The following is a 19370-nucleotide window of genomic DNA, read 5'->3' as shown; positions in this document are numbered from 1 at the left end:
GAGAGAGAGAGAGAGAGAGAGAGAGGGAGGGAGGGAGAGAGGGAGAGCTGCGACCAGGAACTGTGCCAGACAAGGTCTGAGCTTGAGTCTGGGCTCTCATGCTGGTTCTGTGACCCTCTCTGGGTCTCCAGGGCGCGATGGATGCTATTCCCTAATTTCAATGGCACCTGGCGTGCTGTGGGAGCACAGCGGGTGTGTGGGATGGGTGCTGCGCCTGGCTAACATCCACGTGGGCCTGGTCATGTGTCTGCTCTGGGGCGGGCTGGCTAGGCTCTACAGTCCTGTGTAGTATGAAAGATGCTCTCACCCACCCAACCCAGCTCACAGATGGGGAAACTGAGGCTCAAAGAAGACAGGGACTTGCCCACCTGGAGAGTGGGCTGCAGGCAGGGCTAGCACCAGTTCCTGACACCCAGTCTGGAACCATGTGGCTGCATCCCTGAACTCCTGCAAAGGAAGGGAATGGACCCAACTTCTGTGCCCAGTGCCCCCCACCCCCGTTTCCAGGTGAGACCAGGGAGCCGGCAGCAAGAGGACAGCAGGGCAGTCTCCCAGGCTCCGAGGGGAGCAGTGCAGCTCTCCGGCTTATCATTAGTATTGTTTAAGCCCAGAACGAGAGCAGCTCACCAGCTCCGGAAACAACAACATAATAAAATCACTTTGCCCTTGCTGTCATTTATTTCCCGCCGTAGCTTTGCAAAACTGAGCTCCTTGAACTCTCGCAGCCCTGTAAGCAGTCATTGTACGTACTTGCAGAAGAGGACATGGAGAGCCAGAAAGGTTTATGCCATGCCCAGGGTTGCAAGGTAGGTTCAAGACAGACCAGGACTCCTTCCAGGTCTCCTGACACCAAAATCTGGGGTGTCCCCCCATTGGGTCACTGAGCCATGGGCACGCTGTGTCTAGCTACGCTAACGCCCAGATATTCCCGGGCCTGACGGTGGCAGCTGGAGTCCTTGGACTCCCCAGCAGAGTCTGCAGTGAGAGGGTGAGAGGCCCAAAACTCTCCTGCCCGGGTTCGTATGCTCAGAGTGAAAGCACTGTACCCGTGTGGGGTGACCCCAGGGCCGAGGCGAGACACGGAGTTTCCTTGAGCCAAAAGGAGATGAGCCCTCCAGCACTGTGACATGTAGGGTCAAAGACATGTTCCCCAGGAGGCTTCCGTAATAGAGCAGAGGGACGGATGATACTGGGAATATCTGGAAAGTCAGTAAATGAGGCGATTGTGGTTACAGGACGGTGGGTCTGGGTCCTGACTGATCTCCAGAGGACGGTAGCCAGTCGAGAGCCACGCTCTCGAGTACTCAGAGAGACATCCAGATTTGCTTTCTGGCGTTTTGGAGAATGAAACAAAAGACAAAGGAACGAGCTGACCGATTGGTGGCAAAGAGCCTTGAGTTTGGGGTTCGGACTGATGTAAGCAGTCTTGCCCTCGACCTGGCCAGAGGCGCCCTGTCCTGGGCCCTGGGTACTGAGGGACCCACACCTCCCCACGTAATGAAGACTTCACAGGGCCAAGGGGATGTGCCCACCCAGAACCCACATCCTCCATTCTAGACCAAGCTCTAGGTATGTGGGACACGGAATTCTTTGCCCAAATGCCCTGATCCTGCTTCCAGAAAGTGCACAGGCATCTTCTCTGGGCCCATCCTCCTGAGGAAGGGCTGTGCCACCTGCGTGCTTGGCTTGAGACCGGAGGGGAGACATCTGTGAGTAACACGTGGAGGCATAGCCTGCAGTGTCCACTTTGTGTGAGGGGGCCCCTTTCCATGCTGGGGTGTCGGGGGGGGGGGGTGAGGTGGGCTGTGGCATGGGGCCAGCTCAGCTCTCCCTGCCATGTACAAGGCTGCGCTCCAAGGAGCCCGAGAACTCTAAATTTGCCAAGTGTTATAAATGTATACTTCTCAAAGTAGGAGGATAGAACATATTTCATTTAACAGTTTGTAAGCTGAATTTAGAAATCCTAACTATTCATGTGGATGGTTTGTGAAACTCCACTGGCACTATCGCCCCATCCGTAAACCTTAGGAGCAGACCTAGGTGTGAGTCTTGGGTGAAGCCACAGTCCAGATCTATCAAATACGGCAAGTGTCCCCCTTCCTTGGGGCTCCCAACTTCATCACTGGCAAAGTCAAGGGCACAGTGAGAACCCCTCCATCTACTATGGCACAATTCTGACACCCTCCGGCTCGGCACTCAGCCAGCCCCCTGTAGCCCTTGATCACAAGAATGAGTGTGCTTCACCAACAGTCTAGTCTGAAGTCATTAACCTGTGCTGGTGAGTGGCGCCCTCAGCTGGACGGGGAGAGAAGGGCTGCAGCACCAATGTCCGGGCTCCCCTTCTATGTCTCTGGTGGCACCAGGGAGAGGATCTGGTTATCATTGGTCTGGAGTTGTTGTTTGGGAGAACTGAACCAAGCACACTGAGCGGTTGGAGACCAGGTGGGTTCCCAGTTCCTTTATGATTGTAGTAACTCGAGAAACCACCCCAGAAAGGCAGGAGTGGGCGACGTCTCTCAGGGTCCCTGATTTAATTTAGAGCAGAGGGTCCCTGACCTTTTGTGTGTGTGTGTGGGGGGGGGGGTAAAGCAGAAGAGTCCAGCCTGTCACTCACTGCATTTAACCCTCTGCAGGAGGAAGCTGGCATCACTAGGAAGCTTCTTGACAAATGCCAGCCTGGGCCTCAGGGAACTCAAAATTAAGTCCCAGGAGGCCATCAGTGTGGTGGCTGTTAAGTGAATCTTCCAGTGAGCAAAGTCACCTCCACCTGCCGCCCTGGCTGCCCGGATAAGGAAGCCTGGCTTCTGCTGATCTGGGACTGGACCCCCACACCCCCCGCCCCCACCCCCCAGCTCCCAGCACCAACTGGCCAGGAAATTTCCTGAAACCTTAGTGCCTAAGGCTCGGGGGACCTAGGGGCAGCCCCCCCCCGAGTTAGCTCTGCAGTTTCTCATTTGTGGGAAGGAAGAGTTTGGAGACGCCAAGGAAGAAGCCTGTGGATCCGCTGTCAGGGAGCTGGTGCCCTCCCGTGTGGCCCACCACCTAGGCTCTCACTCTGGGAACCGGCCCCACAGAGAAAGGCAGGCTGTGGTCACTGATGGGGCAGTGCTGTCCCATCTGCCAACTACTGCACAACCTCAGGCCAGCCCTCAGCCAGCGGGGCCTGTCTGAACTGGCCGAGGGCAATCCTCCCACCGGAAGCCCTTCCTTTCCCCAGCGTAGGCCGGCATTGCTCCTTGGCCCTGCAGGGCCCTGTCCGTGGCTCTGGGAAGAGGGTCTCCTCAGAGCCTCCTGGGCTCAGAAGCAGTCAAATTTCCCCGGAGGGAAGTGGAGGAGAGAAGAGAGGACCGGAGGGCAGCCGAGCAACCGCCTCTTTTCCTGACACCCCTGGGAGCTCTCTCTGCAGTGTCTGGCCTGGAGTCCGTGAGAGACCGGCAGGATTGGAGCCAACCCTACATCCTAAATGGGCTGAAAAGGAGCCACCGCCCTCCTGTTCTGGAAGTTGGAGGGAGAGCGGGGACGGGGTTTATACTGGTCTAGATAGGAACTGATTCCTTTCCCGTCTCATTCCCTCCTCCGCTGTTAGACTCATGGAAAGTGGGCTTTACTGTAGAAATTGTCCAAGTTCCGAGAGTTAAACAGCATTGCCTACAGCTTCTAGAGCAGTCCCCGTGCACGTCCTAGGGATGATGCACCTTCTAAAGCGAGGTCCTCCCACCCCACGGTGATAGGAAGGGGAATAGCTCTGTGATCCTTAAATGACATTGAACCATGCATGGCCACATGCAGTGAGTCCGTGCATGCCTTTGTGTCAGTGTGCAGGAGGGCCACACCTGTGACATGGAATGATGTGTTACCCATGCAGTTGATATATGAACACATAGGACTGTGTGTGTGAGGCTCACACAATTTCACACATGGTTCATATGCCCTGGTGTCATTTACATGTACATATTGTACATAATTCTGGGAGGAAGGTTCTGTGACTAGAAGCTTTGGTCCAGCACGTAATCTGGAAGGGCCATCCTGAGGGGAACAATGGACACACGGGAACACATGGGAACACATGGGAACATGTCCTGTGTTCAGACGCAGTGAAGTTCAAGGTCTTCTCTTTGTATTGCTCGTGGGCAGAAAAACCCCAGAACTGAAGGAGCTCTTGGTCACACTGACCCTCTGGTCTGTCCCCCTCAGCCACAAGCTTCTCCCTGGCCGGGGAGGCATCCGCACGACAGGGGCTGAGCTCCCTCCCTGCCGCTGGCCTCCTCCACACTGATACATTCTGCCTGCCTCACTTTTCACGCCATCTTGACACCAAAACCCCCTTCTAGCGTCTGGGGCACCAGCAGCCATTCCCCTCTTCTCTGGGGGAAAGCCAAGGTGAGCTCAGGACACCTCAGCTAAGGGTCTCCCCCTTCTCTCCCCAGAGGCTCCGAAGGATGGCAGGACTTCCCAGGGGCAGGGGCAGGGGCGGGGGGGGTACGTGAACCTGAACTGCCCGCCCCGAGCTGCCTTCCTGAGAAACAGAGGCCAGGTGAATGTGGAAGGTGGGCAGGTTTTGTCACCGGAGCCTCAGGATGACGGTCTCCCTCTGCAGGGGTTCCCAGGCTTCAAGTCCAGGAGACACGGGACAGTGCTGTCTGGGAAGGCAGGAAGAGCACCCCCGTCCCCTCAAAGCCCTTCAGATGCTCCTTTAAGGGCCCACAGAGGAAGGTGCAGCCCGAGGACTCACACACACAGGACGAGACAGAGGCAGTGCCAGACACCAGAGAAAGGAAAGACCCGCAGAGCAGCACGTTCCCGTGTGAAGAGCTCTTCGGGAGCGCCCTAAGCATCCAGGCCACGCTCTCAGGGCCTGACTAGAACCATTTAGAGCAGTGAACAGAGATTACTGCCTTCTCTATGCTACTTAAAGTGAAAACAAGCATAAAATAAGTATAAAGTCCAGCAAAGTTCGGCTCCTCTGTGGTCTCTACCCTAATGCTTCAAAAATGTACCTATTTGTTTCACCCACGGTTTTTGGTGGTCCTGCTTTGCTGATGCTCTAAGCACCTGCCTTGGGACAGGCAACGGTGGCCCTTCCCCCCGACCTCAGTTTTCCAAAAAGGAAAAGGAGGCTCGGTGTTAAAGGGGCTTGCCCAAAGCCACGTATCAGAGCCTGGCGGCGACGAGGACCCCCTTCCTCCCACAAAGACACCCCTCCCCCACCGAGTCCGCGCAGCCCTTCCCAGAGCCCTCACCTGGGGTGGATGTCCACGAGCAGCACGAGCGTCTGCATGGTGATCACGTCGATGCGTCTGCAGTGGGAGCGGGCCACCTTGAGCACCTTGAAGTACGTGCTGCAGAGCACAACGAAGGAGAGCAGGAAGCTGAGCGCATGGAAGGCACCCGTGAAGACGGCGAAGCGCAGCCGCTCGTCCGGCCTCCGGCTGCACAGCGTACAGGACGCGTACAGCTGGTGGAAGCCGAGCCAGGACAGGACGACCGCGGCGGCGGGGAAGGCGAGCGCGTGCAGCCACGTGTAGGCCACCATGAGCGCGGCGTCGCGGAGGCGCATCTTGGCGCGGTAGCTCAGCGGGAAGACCACGGCCACCCAGCGGTCGATGCTGAGCGCGGCCATGCTGAGCATAGAGTTGGCAGCCAGGAAGGTGTCGAGGAAGGCGGCCAGGCGGCACAGGCGGTCACCGGCCGGCTGCCGCTGCGCCACGACGCCGGCCAGCGTGAGCGGCATGTTGACCACGGTGCACAGCAGGTTGCCGCACGTGAGGTTCAGGGTGAAGAGCGCCGGCGCCTGGCGGCGGATGTCGGCGCTGTGCAGGAGGCAGAGCAGTACCAGCGCGTTGGACAGCAGCGAGACGCCCATCGTGCCCACCAGCAGACCCGCCAGGCCCGCGTCCCACGAGTTCATGGTGCGCGCCCGCCGCCGGCCCTCAGGGCCCGCACCCCGGCGCCGCCATGGCGCCGCCCGCTCAGCCCCTCGGCGCCGCCGCCGCCCCGCGCCCCCCAGTCCCCGCCGCCATGGCCCCCCGGGGGGCGCGCGGCCACCCCGGAGCCCCGCGCCACCTCCCGGGCCGGCACCTGCGCGCTCGGCTGAGCCCTGGCGCCCGCGCCACCTCCCGTGCAAGCGCCGGTGCGTCGCCGAACCGAGAGCTTAGAGCGCCCTGGGATCCCGGATTGCGGGCGGGCGCCTGCTGCCCGGCTCCGCCTCTGCAACCCCTGCCCTCGCCCCTTCCCTCCGCGTTCCGGCTCCGCTCCGCGCCCTCTCCGACAGCCTTGCTTTCTCCTCCTCCCCTCTCTCTGCTCGCTCTCCCTTTCTGCTCTCCCCTACACTTTCCCTCTCCCCCTCTCCCTCCCTCCCTCTGTCTCCCCTCTGCGGCGCTTCTCTCTCTCCCACTGCTGTTCTATCCGTCTGTCTCTCCCACTCTCAATCTTCTCCTCTTCTCTCTCTCTCTCCAGAATCTGGCTGCTTCTATCACAGAATTCCCGCTGATGCGCGCGGGTGCGCGCACACACACTCGGAAAGAACCAGCCCTGAAGCCTCCGGTGCAGGGTGATTGGCTCTTTGTAGCTTCCTGTCCCCCACCCCCACCCCTGAATCCTTCCTTACGTGTGTCAAAGACGGGCTGAGTCAAGAAAGTCTGCCTGAGAAAAGGGAGGGATGTCTGGGCACCTTCATGCCTCAGGGCCACCCGTCCCAGCCCGAGCGCCAGCCTGGCCAGACCTTGGAGGTCCTACCCCACCTGTCCTAGCTGAGCCTCCCAGGGCTGATGCTTCTCCCTCTCTGGGCTGAGCTGGGGGAGCTCAGGTAAGCTGCATTTGCTGAGAGGGGAAGGAACGCACATCTCTCCAACCTCCATGATCAAGGCCCTGGCCCCAGCTATCTCCAAGGCCTCCCCCGCCTGTCCCCAGGGCGGCTGCTACACTCCTGGGGGCGCTTGGTTTACGGTGCCCTCTTCCCATCACCCTTCAGCTGGGGCCTCAGCAGCATCCTCAAGCCAGCGGCGGCGTTGTGGGGGGGGAGACGCTGAGACACACCGTGACACCCCCTAGGTGTTCCCTCAGCCAGGAGAGGCCTTTATCTGACCCCGAGCGCTCACAGGTGGACAGGCCTGCTTGTGCACGGCCAGTCTCAGCAGAGCCCTGGTGTGGCTGATACTCAGCACTCCCGGCCTGCGTTCCACTGTGGCCATCTGTCTGCCCACACACCACCTGCTCCGGGTCTGGTGAGGCAGCAAGTTCCAGTTTGTAAGAGACCTAAATGATATACCATGCGGGAACTCTTTGGAAAAAGGGAAGGAGGGTGGCTTGGTGAAGACCCCAGGAACTCTGGGCAGGCAGGCTCCCAGCTCCCCCTCAGGAGGTGGCGCAGGGACTGTGGCCCTTCGGTCCTTCTATCAGGATCCCCCGGGGAAGGTGTGTGGATCAGGGCTCCCCTGCCCACCCTGAGACTGAACACTTACTCACACACCACTGACTTCACAGCATCCCGCAAGTTACTGAACCTCGAGGAGTCTCAGTGTCCTTCTGTACGTCTCAGAGTTCTGGGGAGAAATAGCTAAGATACTGTGTGTGGAGCATTGCCCTGCAGAGGAGGAAACGGAACAGAAAGCCAGCAATCTCCTCATCTCTTGGCCTGTCGTGTGGCCTACAGACTTCAGGGTTGGATATATCTTCATTAGATACTTGGCATCAGAGTGAGCTGTTCACCTGCACATCTCCCCTGCTCCCAAAGACTTTGTCCCCACAAATAGCCCCTGGCGAGAGACTGGTGACCAGGTAACTGTTTGTGGAATAAATGACTGAGTTAACACGTTTCTATGAGCATTATTGGATCCACGATTCTCATACTTCAGTATTTATCAGGATCACCTGACAAATTGGGGTCCTGGCTAAAGAGTTAGATTCTTGGGCCATACTTCCAGGGTCTGGGACTCTGCATTCTTAGTGAGTTCTTTAGGTAATTCTGATGAGGGTGGTCCGTGACCATATGCCCTGAAGAGCCAACTCTATGAGAAGCGGTCAGGTGGAGCGGCTGGAGGCCAACTCATCACGTGGGTATATCCTCCAACCGTGGCCTGCTGCCCTGGCCTGGAGACTCTTGCTGGAGGGTCATCAGTGTGTGTAGGAAGTACAGTGTGAAGTGTTAACTAATCTCTTACAGCACATAAAAGTTTATAAAACACGTCCAAACATTATTGCACTTCATTTCATCCCTGTCACAATGACAAGAAAAAAAGCTTCTCATCCACATTTTCGATATGAGGCTACTGAGGTTCAAAGAGGTTAAGTGACAGAATTGGTTAGGGATGAAGCCAGCACCTCTAGCACCATCGATTGGCCCCTTCTGCGTACTCCAGAGGTCCTCAGTCACTTTCTCAAGCAGGTATCTTTGGTCTGGAACTTGAAGGTATCTCAACTTTGCAACATCAGAATGTTGGTGACCAGGTAACCGGGTTTAACAGTACTAAATCAGTGAACACACACACACACACACACACACACACACATGCATACACACACACACTCACATCATTCTGAAGATCATTTGCTTTCTGAAACCTTAAAGGCAGCACTGAAAGGTTAACATGGCAGAAAGACAGTCAGAATATTTTAACTCAGTTTCCTAAAGAATAGAAACTCACTTTCTTCTGGTTGTGAGCAATATTTCCTGCTCCCAGTGGGGGTCTGGGAGGGCTGACCTCCTTAGGACCAGGTCCTCAGCGCCCAGGCTGGGCCTCACTGAGCACAGGTTCTGACACATCTCCAGACAAGCAATGAGGTCGCACTCACCAAAGAAGCAAGACGCCTGTCCCTGTCCAGGCCTTGACACAGGGTTCCCATTGCTCCTTGTAAACTGAGGCCCGCAAGACCAGGCAGCTGAGTACCCAGGGCCTGGAGTGCGCCCAGCAGGGGGCCACACTGCGGCCGGACCTGCATGTCATGCTGATCGGAGCTGGAGAGAAGTGATGGGATATTCACGACTGTGTTAACGTGAGTCATGAAGTGCTGTAACTGGGCCCTGAGGGAGGGCTCAAAAACAGGACTGAGTCTCATCCCTTCAGATGGTTTAATATAGCTCCATGTAGAGGCAGGCACATACACACGTCATTGGGAATTCTTGCCTCAACCCTTCAACGTAGACATCATGGTTCCATCTCGATGAGCGAAGGAGCTGAGACCGAGCAAGTTCCTTAATTTGCTCCAGGTCACTCCAAGTTGGCATCAATAAATAGGGTAGCATGAGCTGATTAAGCAGGTAGAGTCATCATGGGAATTGGAATCCACATCTATTGGACATGAAAATTCATGTTCTTTCCACTGTATTTATCACACACATGTGCTTGAACACACACACACACGCATGACTCATAACCTACCAATGAGATGTTGGAGACGGAAGTCGTCCTTTCCACAGCTATCTCTAGAAAGGGATGAAAGATTTATATAAACTGAACAGAAACCAAAACGTCATCAATGCCCCAAGAGAGGTCCAACTGAAGTAGATACAGAGAACACATCCCTTTGGAGATGTAGACACAGAGAACACATCCCTTTGGAGAATGGAGGATTCAGGATTTCCGCAAGTGGAGGGGGAGCCTGGGAACCGGTGTTCCAGGGGAGGGAGGTGCCTGAGCAAACACCCAGAGGCCGGATCCTAGTGTCTATTTGTGTCTCTGGAGCAAACGGGGGCCTGCAGAAAGGCTGGAGAGAAAGGTGCTGGCAAATCCTGGATGCCAGACTGAAGGACAGAAAGGTCAGTCCCTTTCAGATGATGACTTCCAGAACCTGGAACCTCTATCTGTTTCAGGGATACGTCCCTGCCAGCCTGTCCACCTGAGCCTGCCAGCAGGTCTCTATTTTCAAAGCGCTTACACACCTGCTGTTTCACGTGACCCTATGGAACGCTGGGAGGTCTAGGAGTGACGCAGAGATGCTCTCATTGCACAGGGCCCTGACTCACTGTCCAGTGCTCTCTCTGCTGTCAGCTGCTGCACACCCCCGGGCTGGTGATTCCTTTCCAGGCAGGCTGTTTGTGCGTACCTCCTGGTCCAGCCCTCAAGCTGGGCAAGCAGAATCATTTCCAACAGGATCGGGCCTCTGGCTCACTTGCTTGCTATCAGTGAGGAGAGGAATTGGATCTCTGAACAGGGCCTTTGTCACTCCTGAGTCTCCACGGCTGTCCCAGGCCCCATAGGCCAGGTGTAGCAGGAAGTGGGCCAAGGGAAGGGAAGAAGAAGCCTACTACCCAGCAGCCTCTGCTGGTGATCTCCTGAGAGGAGCTAAGCCACCTCTGTCTGAGGGGACTCAAGATGTCACTTGTCGAAGGCTGGGTGTGACCCAGACACTCTCCTTACCTAATCTCATTTAATTTTCACAGCAGCCCTATTCGAGAGAGACTGTAGTTACCCCCCATCATACAGATAAGGAAATTGAGGTTGAAAAGGTCAAGCGGCTGCCCAGGGTGTCAGAACTGCTGGGGGGTTCCCGTCTGACTCAGCGCCTATGTGTGGAATCACCATGACTCTGTTCCGGTTCCCAGATTGGGTGCCCCTCCCCCTGCTTCCTTCTCTCCCGGTGATGCCCAATCAACCATCACTCCCACCCTTCCCTCCTCTACCTCCCTTTCTGAACTGGATCCTTGGGCTGCATGCCACCTGGGTAGTGTAGGAAGTCAGCGTGTGGTATGTGTAACCTCGTCTGAGAGCTCCCTGAGAGGCAGGCCTTACGGTTCATAGGAGAGGGACTGCCATCCCACTGACGGATGGGGTGCCAGAGGTTTGCAGCTAAGCTGCTTGTTTGCCCAAGATCTCATTGCCTGTGGCAGAGCTGGGATTGGAATACCGACGTCCCCAGACCAGGGCTCTACCACCTACACCACAATTGCCCCCACTAGCTGGGAAAACAGAAGGACTTGCAGTCCGGCTAGAGTCTGCCTGGCCCAGATATGGAGCTTTTCCACTGGGCTTACCACGTCCACACAGCCAGCCAGTGAGGTTTGCACTCTGCCTTGAAAATGCACTAACCCTGCCCGTGGAGCCGAAGCTTTTTTATTTGCAACCTGTACCAGCTCCAAAAAGACAAAAGTGTGTGATTGATCTTCCCGAGTGTCAGACTGTGAGGCATTGAAGCAGTCCATGGACAATGGCTTCTCGGAGTTTGGACGGACTTCTGAGGACGACTAGCCTCTGTTCATTTCCTGTCTCTGAGCTGCAGTGGAGCACAGGAGCTTGGCGTGTATCCCCAGGAATAGAACCTTCAGGAAGAGCTGTTTCTCTCAGTTCCTTGTCCCACTCCTGTCCCTACTCTCCCACACTGCTGCCCGGAACCAGGCGTCCTGAGCAGTTGGAAACCACGAGGCTCCTGCCTGGGATTGAGTTCCAGGAATATCAGCACTGAGACAGTGGACAGCTCCTCTCTCCCCGATCTCTCTACTGTCCTCTGGTCACTTTTAAGAAACACTGGCTGTGGAGGCCCAGAGCTGGCCTCCAAGTGTCTACTGAGTTCTGAAACCAGGTCTTCAAAACTGAGCCAGCTCCAGCTGCCATTTATTGAGCAGATTCTGGGCCATTTCCTCCCATTTAGCACACTCAGAAACTGAGGCTCAGTTCTAGTGAGGGGCAACATCCAGGTCTGTCTGACTGCAGCGCGCACGCTCGTATTCAGTGAATTATATTGCCCAGTCATTTTGGGATGTGGGATGTTTTGAAACCACTTTACTTCCTCTGCCTGTCTCACAGCTCCTGTAACCTATAGTATATAGGTCACATACAACGGAGCACAAGCCAGGCAGCTCGCTATCCTATGTGTGGCCTGACTTGGCTTCCACCGGGCTTCCTGGAGGCTGTTTCCAGGGTCTTTACCTTGGTGTGTATGTTCCCAGGGGTCTGGAAGGGAGACACCCTTTACTGGTGATTCTGAAGTCACCCTGATCGTGTCCCCGCCCCCGGGACTGGTGCGGCAGTCACATGATACCCTCAGCATGGGAGGAGCCCCTGACCTGAGTACTACTTTCCATTACCTTCTAATAGGAACGAGCCCACTTCTCTGATGGGAAAGAGACCTTGGGCCGGCAGCGTCATGCAGCAGACAGCATCCTGGATTGGAAGGCAGGAGCTCAGGATTCTGGTCTAGGCGCTGCCCCTAACTGACTCTAGGCACATGGGCAGTTCTTTCCTCTCTCGTTACTCAGACTTCCCCATCCGTGGAATGAACTGGGTAGATGAGGCAATCTCACATGTGAATCTAGGCTGCTTGAGGATGGATGTCACCAGGGACTTGATAAGGGGAGAGGAAGCAGGAAAAGGAGGGCAGAGACAAGTATCGTAGGGCCTTCCCTCCCCATCTGGCTGGAATTCAATCCCTTCTGCTGCGGTGGTAGCTGACGCCCATGCACCACTTCAGCTTCGGAGGTCTGTGAGGATATGGCGGGGGAGGGGGGCAGAATTCACTTCTCCTGTGCCCTGGTCAGAACGATCACGGGGCTCAGCTCGCCACACCTAAGGGGTCTGTGTGTGCTTATCAGGTCCTGCTCTGTATATGCATTCAGGGACAAAGACAGTGTGTGTGTGTGTGTGTGTGTGTGTGTGTGTGTGTGTGTGTGTATGAGAAAGAGAGAGACAGAGAGAGAAAGATTTGCTAGAGACATCAAGGTGATATTTTCTTATGGAAATTGGTTTGGGAACATAGGGAAACGGAGGCAGACATAAATCTCTTTTACTAAATGACAACTCTTTTTGAGGCTTAGCAAGATTTAAAAAGCATGAAAAATCAATTCTTTACTTTGTTTGAATACTAAGGGGCACTTTATGGAAAACCAGACTATTGGCTCATGGCAGAGAGGTAAGTGCGGGGCTGTTACAGGAAAGGAATTGCCTCTCTCAGACCCAAGGCTGACCACATGTTCTCAAACACCACTTGTCAGCATCAGGAGTTATTCTCTCAACCAGATACTGTAGCTTTAGCTCCTGAGGATCCTGCCGGGGGTGTCACACTAACCTGACCCAGGCAGATGGGAGTGGATGACTGGGTCCTCCCTCTACCCCACCCCTCCACCCGTGAGGCGGTCCAGCAGCCAGTTAGGTCACCTGAGTCATTCTGTTCCGTACGCTGTGGCTCCAGTACCAGAAGCATCACTTTCTCCTGTGCAGATCCACTTTTAAATTTTTTTATTATAAGAATTCCTTTTCTTACTGAGGTTTGCTTTACATAGTGAGAAGTACAAATCCGAACGGTACCACCGATGAGTTTATTAACGCATCGTCTTTAATCCACACACTTAGTAAGACACCTAATGTTTCTATCACCCAAGAAAGTTTCTTCAGGCCCCTTTCCAGTCAATCCACCTCCTAGCTAACTACTGTTATGCTTTCTATCATCACGGATTATTTTTGCAAGTTCTAGAACCTCATATGAATGGAACCATATGGTGTGTGCTCTTTTATATCAAGCTTCTTTCACTCGGCATAATATTTTTAAGGTTTAGCCATGCTAAACATGTTCTGTGTTTTGCTAGTTCATTCCTTTCTGTTGTTGAGTGGAAATCTATTGCATGAATATGTCACATTTCGTTTAGCCATTTTCCTATCAATGAACAACTGTTTTCTATACAATTTGGGGATATTCTGAATAAAACTGCTGTGGACATTTTTGTACTATTTTTTTTAAGTATACATATGTTTTAGTTCTTTTCGGTAAATACCTACATTTAATTTATTTTATTTTATTTTTTTTTTATTTTTCGTTGGCGTTGGGTCTTCGTTGCTATGCACCGGCTTTCTCTAGTTGCGGCAAGTGGGGGCTACTCTTCGTTGCGGTGCGCGGGCTTCTCATTGCGGTGGCTTCTCTTGTTGTGGACCACGGGCTCTAGGCACACGGGCTCAGTAGTTGTGGCACATGGGCTTAGTTGCTCCGCGGCATGTGGGATCTTCCCAGACCAGGGCTCGAACCCATGTCCCCTGCATTGGCAGGCGGATTCCTAAGCACTGCGCCACCAGGGAAGCCCCAAATACCCACATTTATATTTGACTTTATAAGAAACTGTCAAACAGGTTTCCAAAGTATCTGTACAATGTGACAATGCAACTAACATTGAAGTAGGCTGTTGTCTTTTTCTTATTGAATGTAGAAGTTTTAAAATATATTTTGGATATAAGACATTTCGTATATTTATATGTGCAGCTATGCTCCTAATCCATGGCTTGTCTATTCCTTTTCTTAACAGTGTTCTTTGATGGCATATAAAATTTAGAATTGGCTTGAAAATTTAGTTTTTTAAAAAACATGCTGGAAAGTGGGTATTTTAGTGGGATGGCTTATGGAGGGAGATGAGGGGACAATTGATATTTGCATACATTATAATTTTTTGTTTGCATTAGAAATGCCTATATAAGCTCATACAATTTGGACAATTTGTTTTCTTATTATTTAATGGGAAATGTATCTTCACAAGTGAATAAGAAATTAAATTGCTTACTGTGTTTCAAAAAACATCTGCTATTCCTCTATTCTTTAGAGTTCCCAGTAGCCTAACTGTAGTTAATAATTCTTTATATTAAACTTACCATCTTCAAAAAACAAAAACTAAAACAAACAAAACACATGCTGGACTTTTGACTAGGGTGACATTAAATCCATAGATTAACCTGGGGAAAGTGTCATTCTTTGTATTTTCTCCTTTATAATGTTAGCCTAGGGAAATGCATTAATTAAACTTTCTAATGCTACACCAACTCTGCATTCCTAGTTAGCTGTTCTTTTTCACTAAGATTTTAAGGTTTTTCTGCATCTGTGTTTTTGAGAAATACCAGCCCGAGTTTTTTTTTTTCATCTACTGGCTTCATCTGGTTCTAATATTAGGGTTATGCTGACTCATAGACTTGTGAAATGTTCCCTTTATAAAACACTGCCACACTGTTTCTCAAAATGGCTGTGACATTTTCACATTACTATCAGAAATGTACAAGAGTTCAAGTTTCTCTGCATGCTCACTGCCACTTGGTATTGTCAGTGATGTAAAAATGTCCATTGTAATAGTGGATAGAGGTATCTCAGTGCAATTTTAATTTGCATTTTTATATCGAATCATTATATTGACTATCTTTTTACTCCTTATTTATCTACTAAATATACCCACTTTGGATGTGATGCTGTCCTGGCTGAGATAGTCCCGAGGCCTGAGAGGCGCTCCCCTCGCCACAGCCCAGGCAGATAAGCCTGGAGACGAGCTTCTGGCTTCTTGTGGATGCCCCCCGCACCTTCTGTTCCTGAAGACACCCCCCCTTCCTACCTCCTACACGCCCAGCCCTCAGAACCTCCCCTGCTTTGTTCAGGAAGCTGAGGTCCTCTCAGGAGAGCACACTCAGCTCCCCCTTCTTCTCATCAGTATAAAGTCGTAACAGAGGAAAGGGCTGGGGGAACACCTCCTAGGTGCCGGCAGCACGCTGGGTCTCTTCATGCTGGTTCATCCTTCCACCTCACAGCACATTATTATCCCCATTTTACAGAGGGATTTTAGAAGTCAAGCAACTGGCCCAGGTTCTACAATAAGAAGTGGCAGGTCTAGCATTAGGACCAGAGTCTGTTTAGTTCTAAAGCCCACATTCTTTGCCACCCAAGTGGTCCCCAGGCCATCTCTCTGGTCAGTTAAAAGAGGGAACAGAAGGGTCATCATGTGAATTGGGGAGAACAGGTTGACTGCTGCTGGCCGCTTCCGGGAGTTTTCACTCACTCTGTCCAGGTTCTGGTGAGTTGCACCCACGTGGACTTGAAGGCAGTTTCAGACATTATATCCTCTCCGTCAGTGGGCACGGTGCCCACAATAGAAAAACAAGCAAAGGGCCAATGAACTTCAACCCCATGGTCCTGAAATCCTGGACTGGCCCCACCCATCACTGCAGCTTCCAACTATTGGAACCCAAAGCCCTCGCATTGAGTCACATGATGAGACAAGACCCAGGCTCTTGGTTCCCTTGGGCTGTGCTGTTTTTTGGTGAGGCTCGCTGTACAGATCCAAAGGGGAATCAAGAGGATTTTTTCTTGTGGAAAGATCTGAGCTCCTACGGAAAGGCCCATGTGGGCTGGGGTGGGTTCCTCGGGGCATGGGGCTTTGGTATCGACCCTGGAGAATCTGTGAAAGACTTGCTCTTAAGAGTCTGTGTTTGTCACTTGAGAAGCTCGCAGTTAGTTAGTTTTAACTGGTTCTTTAGGACACCAGTTCTGTGTCCATAAGCTAATTCTAAGAAGCCGTCTTAAAGCAATCACATTCATTTTCCCACATGGCATCCATCCATCCATCCATCCATCCATCCTTTCATTCAATAAAGTACAGAGGGCCTCTGGACCTCGCTGAAAGCACAGAGACAAAGATGCTACAGGCCTGTCCTTCAAGGTACTTGCTAAGGTTGTGTCAGCTGTCTAAGAAACATAATGTCTGGGCTGAGTCCTGAACCTTTCCCACAAGGAAAGGCATCTCCCGCAGAAGGAATGTTTTACGCAAATGCACAGAGATAGAACACCTGAAGGCTTTGAGGAACCGCCGGCACTCCAGGTGGAGGGAGCCACACTCATTTCTCTTTAGCCTTGCTTCAGGTTTGTGCTGAGAGCTGCCACTAACCACACACAAATGGCACAAACAGATGCTTTCTATTCCTGTTGGACTGCAGACAGTCTGCCGGGACATGGTTCAGCTGACTGGGCATCGTGACGGGTGGCAGTACCCCCAGGCATGAGCCGCTCCAGTCAGCAGGTGACACCCCACTCCCCCGGCTGGCCCAGGAGAGGTTCCACTCCATCATCAGTATTTTCCCTGTGAAATATGGTCAGAAACACCTTGAAGAGTTGACAAGAGAGCTGGATTTAGAGAACACCTGTCACCCACCAACACCTGAGAAATAAAACCTTGGGCGACTTAGCACATTGTTGTTTTTGAAGATTTTTCGTCTATTTCTGAATATTCAACTGGGGCAGACAGGATGCTGTTTTTGTGTTTAATCTCTCTCTCTCTCTCTCTCTCTCTCTCTCTCTCTTTCACACACACACACACACACACACACACACACACACACTTCCTTCTTTGTTTTCTTTCCTCTAGAAACAAAAGAGTATATTAAGACAAGTCCCTCCCATCAGGAAACATCCACAAGCCTCTTAGATAGCCTCACCCACCAGAGGGCAGACAGCAGAAGTAAGAACTACAATCCTGCAGCCTTTGGAACAAAAAACACATTCACAGAAAGATAGACAAGATGAAAAGGCAGAGGGCTATGTACCAGATGAAGGAACAAGGTAAAACCCCAGAAAAACAACTAAATGAAGTGGAGATAGGCAACCTTCCAGAAAAAGAATTCAGAATAATGATAGTGAAGATGATCCAGGACCTCGGAAAAACAATGGAGGCAAAGGACTTCCCTGGTGGCACAGTGGCTGAGAGTCTGCATGCCGATGCAGGGGACACAGGTTCGTGCCCCTGTCCGGGAGGATCCCACATGCCGTGGAGTGGCTGGGCCCGTGAGCCATGGTCGCTGAGCCTGCGCATCCGGAGCCTGTTCTCCACAACGGGAGAGGCCGCACAGTGAGAGGCCCGCGTACCACAAAAAAAAAAAAAAAAAAGAATGGAGGCAAAGATCGAGAAGATGCAAGAAATGTTTAACAAAGATCTAGAAGAGTTAAAGAACAAACAAACAGAGATGAACAATACAATAACTGAAATGAAAAATACACTAGAAGGAATCAATAGCAGAATAACTGAGGCAGAAGAATGGATAAGTGACCTGGAAGACAGAATGGTGGAATTCACTGCTGCAGAAAAGAATAAAGAAAAAAGAATGAAAAGAAATGAAGATGGCCTAAGAGACCTCTGGGAAAACATTAAACACAACAACATTTGCATTATAGGGGTCCCAGAAGGAGAAGAGAGAGAGAAAGGACCCAAGAAAATATTTGAAGAGATTATAGTCGAAAACTTCCCTAACATGGAAAGTAAATAGCAACCCAAGTCCAGGAAGTGCAAAGAGTCCCATACAGGATAAACCCAAGGAGAAACATGCCGAGACACAGAGTAATCAAATTGGCAAAACTTAAAGACAAAGAAAAATTATTGAAAGCAGCAAGGGAAAAATGACAACATACAAGGGAACTCCCATAAGGTTAACAGCTGATTTCTCAGCAGAAACTCTACAAGCCAGAAGGGAGTGGCATAATATACTTAAAGTGATGAAAGGGAAGAACCTACAACCAAGATTACTCTACCCAGCAAGGATCACATTCAGATTCGATAGAGAAATCAAAAGATTTACAGACAAGCAAAAACTAAGAGAATTCAGCACCACCAAACCAGTTCTACAACAAATGCTAAAGGAACTTCTCTAAGTGGGAAATACAAGAGAAGAAAAGGACTTACAAAAACAAACTCCAAACAATCAAGAAAATGGTAATAGGGACATACATATCGATAATTGCCTTAAACGAGAATGGATTAAATGCTGCAACCAAAAGACATAGGCTTGCTGAATGGATACAAAAACAAGACCCATATATATTCTGTCTACAAGAGACTCACTTCAGACCTAGGGACACATACAGACTGAAAATGAGGGGATGGAAAAAGATATTCCATGCAAATGGACATCAAAATAAAGCTGGAGTAGCAATACTCATATCAGATAAAATAGACTTTAACATAAAGAATGTTACAAGAGACAAGGAAGGGCACTGCATAGTGATCAAGGGATCAATCCAAGAAGAAGATATAACAATTATAAATGTATATGCACCCAACATAGGAGCACCTTGATACATAAGAAAACTGCTAACAACTCTAAAAGAGGAAATCGACAGTAACACAATAATAGTGGGGAGTTTTAACACCTTGCTTACACCAATGGACAGATCATCCAAACAGAAAATTAATAAGGAACCACAAGCTTCAAATGACACAACAGACCAGATAGATTTAATTGATATTTATAGGACATTCCATCCAAAAATAGCAGATTATACTTTCTTCTCAAGTGCACATGGAACATTCTCCAGGATAGATCACATCTTGGGTCACAAATCAAGCCTCAGTTAATTTAAGAAAATTGAAATCATATCAAGCATCTTTTCTGACCACAACGCTATGAGATTAGAAATCAATTACAGGGGGAAAAAAGTAAAAAACACAAACACGTGGAGGCTAAAAAATACCTTACTAAATAACCAAGAGATCACTGAAGAAATCTAAGAGGAAATCAAAAACTACCTAGAGACAAATGACAACGAAAACACGATGATCCAAAACCTATGGGATGCAGCAAAAGCAGTTCTAAGAGGGAAGTTTATAGCTATACAAGCCTACCTCAAGAAACAAGAAAAATCTCAAATAAACAATC

The 19370-nt window shown here is 51.2% G+C and overlaps 1 protein-coding gene across 1 annotated transcript in view; it reads right to left on the bottom strand.

Moving 5' to 3' along the window:
* GPR26 (G protein-coupled receptor 26) overlaps positions 1 to 5908 on the bottom strand; it is a 19971-nt gene extending 14063 nt beyond the window's left edge. The window contains exon 1 of the mRNA XM_029244654.1: positions 5241 to 5908. Coding sequence (XP_029100487.1) covers positions 5241 to 5908 — 668 coding nt within the window. The remainder of the gene's footprint in view (positions 1 to 5240) is intronic.
* Between the last annotated feature and the right edge of the window lie 13462 nt (positions 5909 to 19370).

This window comes from Monodon monoceros, unplaced genomic scaffold, assembly GCF_005190385.1.
Source record: "Monodon monoceros isolate NGI ecotype Baffin Bay Population unplaced genomic scaffold, NGI_Narwhal_1 Super_Scaffold_4, whole genome shotgun sequence".
In the NCBI taxonomy this organism is placed as follows: Eukaryota; Metazoa; Chordata; class Mammalia; order Artiodactyla; family Monodontidae; genus Monodon; species Monodon monoceros.
This window is presented reverse-complemented; position numbering and strand designations above follow the sequence as displayed.